Here is a 13,646-nt window from a genome sequence, read left to right on the forward strand (position 1 = left end):
TTCCAATGTATTTTGAGTCAATTGGAAAACGAGGACATTTTAAAGTCAACCAACGACAAGTTGAGTTGACCGTTGCAATGCTGGCAAAGATAATTTTCGTCATTAATTTTTTTCTCAACTGACCCTTTTTTCTTTTTTTTTCATGTTACAAGTTCATGTTTCAAATATGATTATAACTGTTTCTGTCAAATTATTCTGCCAATTTTATAGAAGTTTTTGCTCATTGTTGAATGTGATATTTTCCAGTACGCTGCAACAATTGAGAATACAAATTCTACTTGAAATGAAAAAAGTTTCTTGACTGTACTAATTGAGGTAAAATTACATAACGACCTCCTGTCAAAATCCTATTAAATTGCCTGCTAAAAGAATTAAACCAAATATTAAAATCACTTTAAATTTGCAATAAAAAATTGAAATGAAGAATTTTTGTTTGTTCTTTTCTCAAGTGATTGCTTTTTCTATTGTTATGTTTTTGAATGTCACTTAAGGAACCAAGACAATTATTTTTCAAATGAAAAGTTAGACAGTTAAAAGGCAGAAGAATTAAAATGCATTTTCAATCTTCTGTTGATTAAGAATTGTGGTTAGCTGGAAACCGAAGGATTGCTTAAAGTTTCAAGTCACCTGAAGAGTCAGGATAAATCAGCGAGTCAAACATTTTGAAGAAATATTTCTGTCTCGAGACATTGTTTTCTGTTCTTTTCGTATCAAATAGGTCATACTTGGCCAGTACAGAGACATGTCAATTAAATTTATTTTTGAATGAAGTGAGGGAGTAAGTTGATTGGTTTTGCGTAGGATCCCGCAGAATTAATAAAAATAAATTAAATTCTTTACTCAGAAAAATAATTTTCGATGTTTCCCTTTCTCAAATAAAAATAGTTTTCCCAAAATAGTGCCAATAAATAGAATAGTCTCTGAAAGTAGCGCCCTGACTTTAAAAGAAAATAGTTTGCTTGAGAGACAAAGAAAAACACCCAAGAATATAATAAGAATGTTCTTTCGATGTTTGTTTTTTTCTTTGTCTCAAGAAAACTTGTTCTCTCTAGTTTTCTTCTACAAGAGAATTTTCACGTCTTTTCTTTTGCGTACGGCTGTTGGGAAAATAAATCAGGAAAGCTGACAATAAGGCAATAAAAGAGGTTAAAATTTCGTTTTTATTTCACTTTTAATCATTTTTTTCTTTTGTTCAGTTTTTCGAATCCCAAGCCCTTATATGTTTTTTTTTCAGTTTTGGTTTTATCAATATTCTATGGATATGGTTAACAATAAAATTTGCAATTGGTGCTACGAAAAAGAAAAAAAAATCTCTTTTTTTGTTTTCAATTAAAACATATAGTTTCATGACATTTTTTGTAGCATTTTTTTTCAATTCAATATAATAGTTTATATTTCTCAACCCTTCTCCAACTCCCCAAAAACTTCGATTCATTTTTAAACAGCTCATGTTTTTCAATCTGTTAAGATTTTAATGTTTCCTAAAATAAAGTCAAAACTTGCCTCTAGGAGTTATAAAATGACTTTTCTTTTTTTTCTTCGATGCATAAGCAAAAAGTGAAAAAATTGACTAAAGAGAAAAACAGCCGGCCTCAGATATATATTCGCCCATTTTGAAAAAAAGCGTCAGAACATTAAATTTGCCACAAGAGTAACAAGTTCAGATACGCGTTATTGATGGGCGCACGTTTGCAACCAAAAAGTCATGATCAGAGAAATCTGAGCAAACACCGAGCGACAATCTAGACACCTCGGAGCTATATATTTTTAAAGCTTCAGATTTCATTTCAGGGTAACAATGTGAATTTTAATCCCGTCCTTCGCGAGATGTTTGGAGAAAACACAACTAAACTTGCTGAAATGGCGGACAAATTTTTTCAGTCTATCGGGTTTCCTGCAGTACCTGCCATATTCTTCGAGAAATCAAAGTTCAAACTCAGTGATTGGCCGGAAGGAGAGCAGGTGGGTCTACATTTTGGTCTTCACTTATCGAGTACTTTGTTAAAACAAACGGTCTTTGTATGAGGTTGAAAAAGGGAAAATTTATAGGTTCCGTTAGACCTGAAACTTCTCGAACAGCAAAATTATTCTTCTTCTACTCCGGCCGAAGCGTTGCAGTGCATTTATTTCACTTGTTTCTAATTGCCCTGGGTGAGCTGAAACTATGCAAAAATGTTCGGAATCAACTAGATTAAAGGACCTGTGTGCAATTGAGCACGCGGACTTCATAGATTGATTTAGCACATTATCAGCGCATTTCTCGCATACAGATAGCTTCTCGGTCGATGTGTAACCTCTGAAAACGTTTAAAAGAGGCGAAATTGGCGGTGATTTTGAGGAAAAAATGTAAGATATTCGCTCAATTATTCTAATCCGGTGATAAAAGAAAACTTTCGCCGCTATTAAACCGAAATCTTCAAATTCAAAGCAAAATTCACCGCCAATCCTAAAAAATATCATTTCTGAAATTATTTTTAGAAAATAATGCTACATTTGCGCTGAACGCGGAGAAAAAGAAAATTTCAGCGCTAAAATTCTCCAAACTTAAAAAATCATTCCTCATATTTGATGGGGTTTATTTCCGCATGAATTAATAAGTTCTCTGCGTTTACGGCTAAAAATTCCTGCGCTTTGCGGTGAAATTTTTTCTGATCGCTTCACACCGCTAATGTAACATTATTGTTTTACGAATATTGTAACGGCTGCTCTCCTATCAACGTCAAGGAAAACTTTATACCGCCCAGTTCGTTTCAGCGGTTTCAAATCTGTCTGGATATTGTGTTTTTTGCAGTTATTTTTTGTGAACTGTATTATCCGCTATACTGTAGATTACCGTTGCATTACTTGTTGCTCAATTACGCTTGATAACTAATTGCTCAGCTTTGCTGTATAACAAACTCGTTTCTCTCAGAATAACAAAATAATTCAAATTGAAACAATCAAGTATGGTTGAGTTTTTCGTTAATAACTCAAGTTATAAACCGAATATAGGAATTCCCGTTCCTACAAATTGTAGCCCTATAAATTGGCTATAACTATGCAAAGTTTCAAGCCGCTACAGTTAGCAGTTGTAAAACAGGATGTCTTACCATTTGGAAATCTTACAATAAAAATATTTTTCTAACTTTAATGTTAGCAAGTCTCTCTATTTGTTTCAATAACACCAATGTTGAACTAGAGTAGGCTTCGTTAAAGCCAGTAAGAGAAACTGACTTTATGCTTTGCACAAAGTTTCTCTTACTTAGGAACTTCGTTTCTCAGAAAGAAAGTTTTGAGAATATCAAAGTTAATCCTCTTTTCACAAGTCAAAGTAAAGTTAAAACTGTACAATCACTAATATGATCTACAGAAACAAGACACGATAACAAGTAATTTACCGCTCAAGAAAGCGTGCTTCAATACGCACTGTATGTCAGTTTAATATGACCAAAATTGCAAATTTCAACTGATTTTTGGTAGTTTTTCAAGCTCCTTTTATGCTGCCAGTCACGTGGATTTACATGTCAATTTCAACTGTTGATTGGTTGTAGATAATGATGTCGACAGAATGTGAACACTTTTCCATAACGTCACTTTTTCATTGTAAATTTGATGTCATGGGAAATTTATTAACCATGTAGAAGTTTTGTCGAACATTCTGTATCAATAACAGGTTGATTCGCAATCCAATCGCAAAGAATCTGATGCAATACTGTTAAGTCGTAGTATTGTTTTGCTGGTTGTTGAGGTAGTTCGAGTTTGAGTTATAGTTTGACTTCATGAATGACGATTGTGTACTAATAATAGTTGCTAAATAAAAATGTTGAACAAAATGAACAAATCCGTTTGGCTTCGATAGAATGTAGCATTAAATTTCGCTTGTCACGCTATTCTAGCTTTAGGGCTTGAAATGGCCTTGAAGCGCTATTCAATTTGATTTCTGAGTTGTTAAGCTCAGCCGCAATATCGCCGGCCCTGTTTTCCATCGCGAAAACATCTTTTCCAGTTAGTACTGGGGCGAGCTTCACTACTGGTCTCTTGTACACTCCGTCGTTCGTTCGAACTATAGCTGATCGAATCACACCGTCAGACCCATCTATGGTCTCTGCAATTCGACCTAGATTGCAATATCCACGCTTATCGCTGTCTTCGACCAACCAAACGAGATCGCCTTCTTTAAGGGTTTCGTTCGCCGTAGATCGTCATTTCTGCCGATTATTCAGAGTTGGCAGATATTCTTTCCGAAATCTGTCCCATATGAGATTTGCATAGGCTTGAGTTTGTCGGAAGAGCTTTATATGATCAACAAATTCCTCCGCGCATGGTAGATAGGGTAAGCAAATGTTCCTGTTGCCAAGCAAGAAGTGATTGGGAGTCAATGCTTCTAAGTCATTAACATCTGAACTGACTGGAGTCAAAGGTCTCGCATTCAAAGTCTGCTCAACGATGCACATCGTTGTTGAAAGAACGTCCTCGGTGACTGATCTGTTCCCCAACACTTTATACATTGCTTTCTTGCAACTTCTCACCAACCGCTCCCATACTCCTCCAAAGTGAGGTGCTGCGGGTGGGTTGAACTTCCATCTGATCCCTCGTTGAATTAGATATTCTTCGATCCCTTCTTTGTTCCATGCCGTAACGTTTTCTGCAAACTCTCTTTCAGCTCCAACAAAGTTTGTCCCGTTGTCACTGATGATCGTCTCCGGCTTGCCTCTTCGAGCAATAAATCTCATTGTTGCATTGAGACAACTATCTGTGTCCAACTTGGGTACCACTTCTATAAGCACCGCTCTCATAGTTAGACATGTGAAAAGACAACACCATCGCTTTTCATTTCTTCGCCCAATCTTCACAATGAAAGGGCCAAAGTAGTCAACTCCAACATTTGTAAAAGCTGTAGAAGCATCTAACCGTTCTTCGGGTAGACCTGTCATTACTGGTGCTATCGTTTGTGCTCTGCCTTTTCTGCAGGTAATGCACTTGTTCTTGATTGATCTTAAGGCGTTCCGTATGCCTAGGATCCACATCTTCTGCTGAACAATGTTTCTTACATGCTCAGTGCCCTCGTGTTGATTGTCCTTGTGCTCGTTTCGCAAGAATAATTCAACCGCATGATGTTTCCAATATAGCAGAATTTGATGCTTTGCATTGAAGTCCAATTGACTTTCGCCTATTCTGCCTTTTGCTCAAATAAGTCGTTCCTCATCTAGGAAGGGTGAGAATTGTAGGATTTTGCTACCTTTTGGAATTCCTTTTCAGTTTTCAGAGATTTCATCTCTTCACCAAACTGTTCTTGCTGTAGTAGTTTGAAGATCGTTGTTTTTGCTTTTTTTCTCTCTTCAATGCTAACTATGAGTGTTGCTGGTCTGTGTTTATTCAATGTTCGCTGTACGTATGCCACTGTATTTACTAGTCTGTTGAAGTTACTGAGTCGTTCCCACTGGATAACAGCTTTCTTCTCTTCAGCCTGTATCATGAAGACTGACGAGGGTATATTCTCTTCATCTGAGGCAAATATGAGGTTCACTTGCTGTGGCCATTCGCTTTCTGGTTGTTTCAACCAGGCCGGCCCAGTGAGCCACTCACTTCTCTTGAGTTCCTCAATGTTGATTGCTCTGGTGCCAATGTCCGCTGGGTTGTTGATACCGCTCACATGTTTCCACTGTGAAACATCAGTTGTATCTAGTATCTCAGCTACTCGATTGGCCACAAACACTTGTTGTTTGCGATGAGAACTGTGTATCCACTGCAATACTTTAGTTGAGTCTGACCAAAAACTGCAACTATTTATCTTCATTTCGTGTTCCTTGACTATCTGTTCTTTCAACCTCACTGCCATGACTGCCGCTTGCAACTCCAATCGTGGTATTGAAAGATGCCTAATCGGTGCCACTCTGCATTTTCCAATGAAAAATGCTAAGTCAGCTGAGTATTCTTTTGGTTGTGAACGTAGATAGGCCACTACACACATCATGTCTTCAATCGCGTCAGCAAACACATGAAGCTCAGTTTTATCCCTCTCTCTGTTGAAGTATCTTCTATCGATGCTTGTTTCAGCCACTATTGGAAGTTGTTCTTTCCATCTCAGGAATTCTGCTTCTTCACTAGGCTCCACTTCGTCCCAATTTTGTCCGTTCTTAGTCCAGGTGCCTTTCAGAAGTCGTCTCATATGAACACTGAACGGAGCAAACAATCCAATCGGGTCGAATAGTGAAGATACCAATGACAAAATCTTCCTCTGGGTTTTAGGTGCTTCAACTTCCTTCTTTGTACCTCTGCATACTTGAAGATTGTCATCAATAACGGTCCATTGTAGTCCTAGCACTGAGGATCCCTCCGTTTTGGGTTCCATTTCGACTTGCTTCGTATTACTGATTGACTTCAAGTCTTCTGGGATTGCTTTGGTAACTGCATCATTGTTGCTTATCCACTTCTTCAGTTCAAATCCATGTCGAGAGAGAAGAGGTTGTAGTTGCTTGAAGGCTTCAATTGCTTCTTCAGGGGTTTCTACTGATTTGATGAAATCGTCCATGTAGAAGTTGTTTTGTATTGCCTTGGCTGCAATCGGATACTCTTTTTCGTTGTCCAGTCCCACTCGCTTGAGAGCATAGTTTGCACAAGCTGGAGAACTCTTAGCTCCAAATACATGACGCTGATATTCGTATATCTGAACAGGTTCGTTAGTTCTTGGACGCCATAAGAACCTCAAGCAACATCTGTCCTGTTCGGGAACTTGCACTTGTAGAAACATCGATTCGATGTCAGCTGTCAGGGCTATTGGTCCTTCACGGAATCTGAATATAGTTCCAATCAACCCATGTAGCAGATCAGGTCCTGCTTGTAGCTTATCATTCAGGCATACTTCTTTGTACTTGGATGCGGCATTGCAAACACGTCTTACTTTGCCAGGCTTGTTCGGGTTTAGCACTGGATGGTGTGGCAAATACCATTCTTTCCCGAAGGTGCCTTTCACTTCGGACTCATCCAATATCTTTACGAATCTTTTTTCTACGTCTGTATCTATTGACTGTTTATACAAATTCTTCAGGTTTGGGTCCCTTTGGAATCTTCGCTCCAGTGAGTAAAGCTGACCCAAGGCTGAGCTGTAGTTGTTCGGTAGGTTTGGCTCTGGTTCACTCCACAGCATTCCCACTTCGCACCGCTCGCCTGTGAACTTTGTCGTACTCTCTAGCATCTTTTGTGCCTGCAGTTCCTTTTTTGACTGACTGACGACGTTGATTTTGGAAGCATAGGTTTCTATGTCCCACCAGGTTTGGATATTCTCAGCCACTTTCACATCTTCTGTGAAGGCGAAATGACAAACATTTTGTCTTCTTTTGCCCGTCATGGGTCCACTGACTACCCATCCTAGCTCTGTTAGAACGGCGAAAGGTTCACTTCGTGTTCCTATCTTATAGTCCAATGGGCGTTGTAGCTCATAAGCATCTTGACCAAGGATGATGCCAACTTCCATCAAGTTGAAGCTTTTGTTGGGTAAAACACTCAAGTGGTTGAAGCTTTGCTTCAGCTTTTTGTAGTTGTAGTTTGTGTTTCCCAAGGAGATTGACGGGTGTGCAAACGCTTCGATTGAATGCACCTTTGAATGTAGTCCCTTTATTTTGAGAGGAACCCTTTCTGTCTTCAGATCCTTCGTTCCGTGTATGCCAGCTATGTTGAGCGTCACACCGGTGCCTTGGGCCCGTAACTTCTCTTGCACACTTTAAATGTCGATGAATGAAACCGTTGATCCACTATCGAGGAAAGCATATGTGTTCAGTCTGTTGCCACCGCTCTGTATTGAGACAGGAACTATCTGAAGAAAGCCAGTAACTTCGTTACTCTGGTTGATTGTTGCTGCGCTTACGTTGACTGCATGATTGCCCTCGTCCATTTGGTTTTCTGAGTGTAGCAATCGGTTGTGCTTCTTGATGCATCCATTGATGCCGCACGCATTGACTTTACAATCTTTGATTGCATGTCCTTTGCCTAGACATCCGTAACATAAGCGTTGCTTCCTCACCGCTGCGTACCGATCATTCACACTCATGTTCCTGAATAGTGGACAGTTCCATAGTTTATGAGTGCCATCAGCTAGCGGACAGTGATCACTTTGCGTTTGCTTCGTTTCTTTCACGTTGGAACTTGCACTGAAGTTCGATGTTTTCGAGAACCGTTTGTCTCTATTTGTGCTTCTTCGGTCTTCTTCTCTTCGCTCTTCCTTGAAAGCTGAAAACCCTTCGTGCACGAATGCTATCCTTGATAGCCATTTTTCAAACATAATCAGATCAGGCCAATCTTCATCTTTATCATCAACATAGAACCACCACTTCTCTGTGAAAACTTGGGGTAGTTTATCTACTGCCATATACAATGTCGCGCTTGATTGCAGATCAACAATCTGCTTGTACTCTTTGAGCACATTCACAAAGTTCGAAACAATAACTGAGAAACTGATCAGACCTGTTGAGTCGTGTGGTTTCACCTGACTTGCTTTGCGAAGGCTCTCCAGTTGTGCATCAATGATCACATGAGGCCTCCCAAATTTCCTCTCCAGAATACTCCATGCAGCACCATAGAACTGTCCAGAATAGCCAGAGATTGCTGACCTTGCCTTGCCTGTCAGCAGAGTCTTCAGATGGCTCATCTTTTCTGAGTCTGGTATTGGTCGTTGATCCACTGTAGCAATGAACATACTAGACCACTCCGGCCATTCGAGAGGGTTTCCGTCGAAGTTGTTCAACTTCAGCTTTGGTAGGTTACTGCTACCTGCGTACCCAATGTTGTGTTGTAGTCGACCAGCTCTGGGGGAAACGTCCCGGTCTTCAACACTAGAGGAACGGTCTCCTGAACTGCGATATCGTGAGAAGTGACTTTGCCTGTTCACTTCAGGGGTCACTTCGAAGCGAGCTGTTGATCGATCTGGTGTTAGAAGGTTGTCGATTCTGCTGGCCCAGTCAGAGACATCTCTCTTCTTGGGTGTCCATTTGAAGGGTGATTTGTCTCGAGCACTGGTTGATTGGGAACGAGCATCATCGTTCTCTAATGCTGTTCTCTTCACTTTGCGCTCTAGCTCGCGCTCTTCCTCCAGTAGTTGATGCTTGGTTTCCAGTTCCTTCATTTGCATTTCCAGCTCTAGCCTCCTCCGCTCAAACCGTGCTTTTTCCAATCGCATCTTGGTTTCGAATTCGATATCGAATTTTTTCATCCTTTCCTCTCGCCTTTGCTTTGCTGAAGATGTTTCCGAAACATTCTCCGTCTCTTGGCCGCTTGCTGTTGCTCCATTTTGCACTGCTCGAGCAACTGGGTTGTCGGTTTGGTAGTTGTTGCTCTCGCTGTCGTTCACTGCTTGGGTTGCGTTGCTTTGCTCTGCATTCATTTCTGGTTGCGTGCCTTTGCTTATATATGCAAGCCAATGATAGTCCAAACTTGCTTTGCACTTCCTTGCTTCTTTCAGATGCTCTTCAACGAAATTAGCTTGATAGGGCACAAGCTTGTTTTTACGCTGCAGTTGCTTGGGTATTTCTTCCTCTAGGAGGTGGACAGTCTGTTGATAGAGGACCTTTAGTTTGTTGGGTCGATCTGAGTCTTCAATGATTTTGTAGCCAAGACTTCTTTTAGTGTTAACTTCTTCCACTAACTCTTGAAGCTTCTTATCGTACCTGTGAGCTGTTGATTGAAGCTCCTCTCTGCTGGATGTGCTCGACTTGCCTGGTTGCTGTTCGCTTTTGCTTTGTTGGTTTCCTTTGAGCAGGGTTCGCACTTCAATTTCTTTATTGAATTGCACTCTTCTGTTCGCCTCGCTGGCCTGTTGGTGTTGATTTGTTTGATTTTCTTTGGGGGGTGCCTTCGGCACTCTCTTCATCAGATTGGACAGCAGTTTGCCTTCCACTGTCCGGGTCAGCGGACCAAATGTAACGACTGCTCTCCTATCAAAGTCAAGGAAAACATTATACCGCCCAGTTCGTTTCAGCGGTTTCAAATCTGTCCGGATATTGTGTTTTTTTTGCAGTTTTTTTTGTGAACTGTATTATCAGCTATACTGTAGATTACCGTTGCATTACTTGTTGCTCAATTACGCTTGATAACTAATTGCTCAGCTTTGCTGTATAACAAACTCGTTTCTCTCAGAATAACAAAATAATTCAAATTGAAACAATCAAGTATGGTTGAGTTTTTCGTTAATAACTCAAGTTATAAACCGAATATAGGAATTCCCGTTCCTACAAATTGTAGCCCTATAATTTGGCTATAACTATGCAAAGTTTCAAGCTGCTACAGTTAGCAGTTGTAAAACAGGATGTCTTACCATTTGGAAATCTGACAATAAAAATATTTTTCTAACTTTAATGCTAGCAAGTCTCTCTATTTGTTTCAATAACACCAATGTTGAACTAGAGTAGGCTTCGTTAAAGCCAGTAAGAGAAACTGACTTTATGCTTTGCACAAAGTTTCTCTTACTTAGGAACTTCGTTCCTCAGAAAGAAAGTTTTGAGAATATCAAAGTTAATTCTCTTTTCACAAGTCAAAGTAAAGTTAAAACTGTACAATCACTAATATGATCTACAGAAACAAGACACGATAACAAGTAATTTACCGCTCAAAAAACGTGCTTCGATACGCACTGTATGTCAGTTTAATATGACCAAAATTGCAAATTTCAACTAAATTTTTTGGTAGTTTTTCAAGCTCCTTTTATGCTGCCAGTCACGTGGATTTACATGTCAATTTCAACTGTTGATTGGTTGTAGATAATGATGTCGACAGAATGTGAACACTTTTCCATAACGTCACTTTTTCATTGTAAATTTGATGTCATGGGAAATTTATTAACCATGTAGAAGTTTTGTCGAATATTCTGTATCAATAACAGGTTGATTCGCAATCCAATCGCAAAGAATCTGATGCAATACTGTTAAGTCGTAATATTGTTTTGCTGGTTGTTGAGGTAGTTCGAGTTTGAGTTATAGTTTGACTTCATGAATGACGATTGTGTACTAATAATGGTTGCTAAATATAAATGTTGAACAAAATGAACAAATCCGTTTGGCTTCGATAGAATGTAGCATTAAATTTCGCTTGTCACGCTATTCTAGCTTTAAGGCTTGAAATGGCCTTGAAGCGCTATTCAATTTGATTTCTGAGTTGTTAAGCTCAACCGCAATAAATATCTCGACCAGGTAAATGTGTACAAATTCAATGAGCCGCCTACGCGATAACCTTTGGCTTTCCCAATTCCAAAGATTTTCACCGCAGCAGCAGACAAATGATGGATTAATAATTACATCGCCAATCCTACAAATTCAGTGGAGTCCGAGTGACAACATTTTGTCGCCCATTCTTGTGTAGGAGAAACATGGTCAAATTGTGGACAACAGTGACAAGAAAATTGCCGACAGTCCTTGCAAAAATCCGTCACCGATTTCACCGTTTTTCGTCATCAAAATCCGCAATTTATGAGCAGAGGTATCGTCACCGATGTCCACAATTTTCAGCATGATAACTCTGTTTATGCCTAGTTCTAATTTCAGATTGAATTTAAAATTACAAAATCAAGTACAGAAATTTGTCAGCTTTGCTGCGATATTTTTTTTCTTTTAGCTCATCTGACATTGAATTCAACTCAGTGGCAATTATTTTAAAGGCGTCAAACAGTAATTGAAGCACCAGTAACTAGATTTCATCATAATTAGCGTCAGATTTTTTAAATAAATATTACTAAGTGTTCGTTTTTAGATAAAAGTAATCCTTTGATTGTTTTAACAAAAAACCTATTAATTTAATAAAAATCAATAAGTGTTCGTTTTTAGATAAAAGTAACCCTTTGATTGATTTAACAAAAAACCTGTTTTCTAGATAAGTTTTTTATAATGATACATGAACCCGCAGTGCTATTTTTCCTTACGGAAATATCTGGTCATATGAATTTTTTGTTATAACTCCCTCAGTTTACTGTTTAATTTTTAATGGTTAAACTGGTCTTCTGATTTTTGTAATGAAGACGTTCAGGGCTGTTTTTCTTGATACATAAAATTAAACTTAAAATTTTAAAAAAAAGCCACCAGTGCTGTTTTTCCTTAATGAACAAAATCAGTTTTTTCTATTATTTGATAAAGATCACTTAGTGCTGTTTCACTTTATAGATAGAACTGGCCTTATGATTGTTTTAATTAAAAAATCCCTCATTGCAAATTTTGTCTCACCAATTGATGTTTTGGTCTTAGAAAAAAGATTTCGAACTCATTGCTTTTTTGATAAGGCAAATAAAATTAAAAAAATACTTCTAGAATTTTTTTTAAGTTTTTTTACTGTCAAATTCAACTGTTGATTGGTTGTAGATAATGATGTCGACAGAATGTGAACACTTTTCCATAACGTCACTTTTTCATTGTAAATTTGATGTCATGGGAAATTTATTAACCATGTAGAAGTTTTGTCGAATATTCTGTATCAATAACAGGTTGATTCGCAATCCAATCGGAAAGAATCTGATGCAATACTGTAAAGTCGTAGTATTGTTTTGCTGGTTGTTGAGGTAGTTCGAGTTTGAGTTATAGTTTGACTTCATGAATGACGATTGTGTACTAATAATAGTTGCTAAATATAAATTTTTTAAAAGTTTTTTTACTGCGTTGAAGCACCTTAAATCTCATTTGGAAGATGATAATTACTTAGGGATACTTATAATGAAAATTAGTGATTGTTCATCAGTCATTGTTCATCAATTCATTTTTGGTCAGCCATTGTTGCCAAGCAAAAATTGAAGCAATCAGAGGCATTTAAAACAAGAAGCTAATTTCTTTCTAAACGGTTAGAGTCGCGTCTGAGCTACTCATGGACCCAATGAGCGTTATTGCAACAGACCCACAAGTGTGGCTGTTAGCACTTATATTGTGAAAAATTGGCTTTTTTCGATATTTTCTTATTTAAAGTTAACTTTCTTAAGTTGTTTATTTTATTACACTTTAGGTGTTCATTAAAAGACAAATACCGTATTTTCGAGGCTTTTAGAGCCACGTAATGACCATCCGTGCTTATGTCAACAAAAGTAAATATTGCAGTAATTACTATGTAAACAATGACCTAAATCACTTTCTTGATTAAGCAATCAGAAACGAGTAGCGATGGTGTTATGAATGATAAATGTTTGATTATTTACTAACCTAATTGTTTGAATAGTGAAACCGAATTGTATTAAGAACCATCGGAAACTGTTACCAAGAGCAGTTGGCTCTCAGATTAGACTAAAAATTGGTTCTTTAATAACTTTAGTCTTTTTTGCTAAGGTTTGCTAGATCCTAAGGTTTTGTGAGTTTTAAGTTAGTTGAGCTTACTTGACAAGAATTTAGCAACAATACCAGCTACTGGCTGAAGTCTTTACAAATTTCAGCACAAGATTGAACATGGATTTTCACCAAGGATTTTCCTAACTTCAATCAACCAAAATAAAGTTACAGTCCTTTAATACGTGCGAGCGACTAATTATTTCTGCAAGATCAATAGACAATTGGATTCAGTGAAAAACAAGGCCAGTGTAAAGCTCGAGAACCAGGCTTTGATAAACCGGTTCTGCTGAAATTCTCGAGCAGCCGCAACAATTGGTCCACCAACCCGGTTATCAACAACAACACGAACAGCAACGAAACTTCGACTCAATTTGGTGTACCCGA

General features: G+C 38.3%; 1 protein-coding gene across 1 annotated transcript in view; it reads left to right on the forward strand.

Moving 5' to 3' along the window:
* Positions 1 to 13,646, forward strand: part of LOC142354304 (angiotensin-converting enzyme-related protein-like) — a 361,020-nt gene that overhangs the window by 124,657 nt on the left and 222,717 nt on the right. The window contains exon 4 of the mRNA XM_075406567.1: positions 1,792 to 1,962. Within this exon, the coding sequence (XP_075262682.1) occupies positions 1,792 to 1,962 (171 nt within the window). The remainder of the gene's footprint in view (positions 1 to 1,791; positions 1,963 to 13,646) is intronic.

Source organism: Convolutriloba macropyga, chromosome 15 (assembly GCF_964194025.1).
Source record: "Convolutriloba macropyga chromosome 15, txConMacr16.3, whole genome shotgun sequence".
Lineage (NCBI taxonomy): Eukaryota > Metazoa > Xenacoelomorpha > Acoela > Convolutidae > Convolutriloba > Convolutriloba macropyga.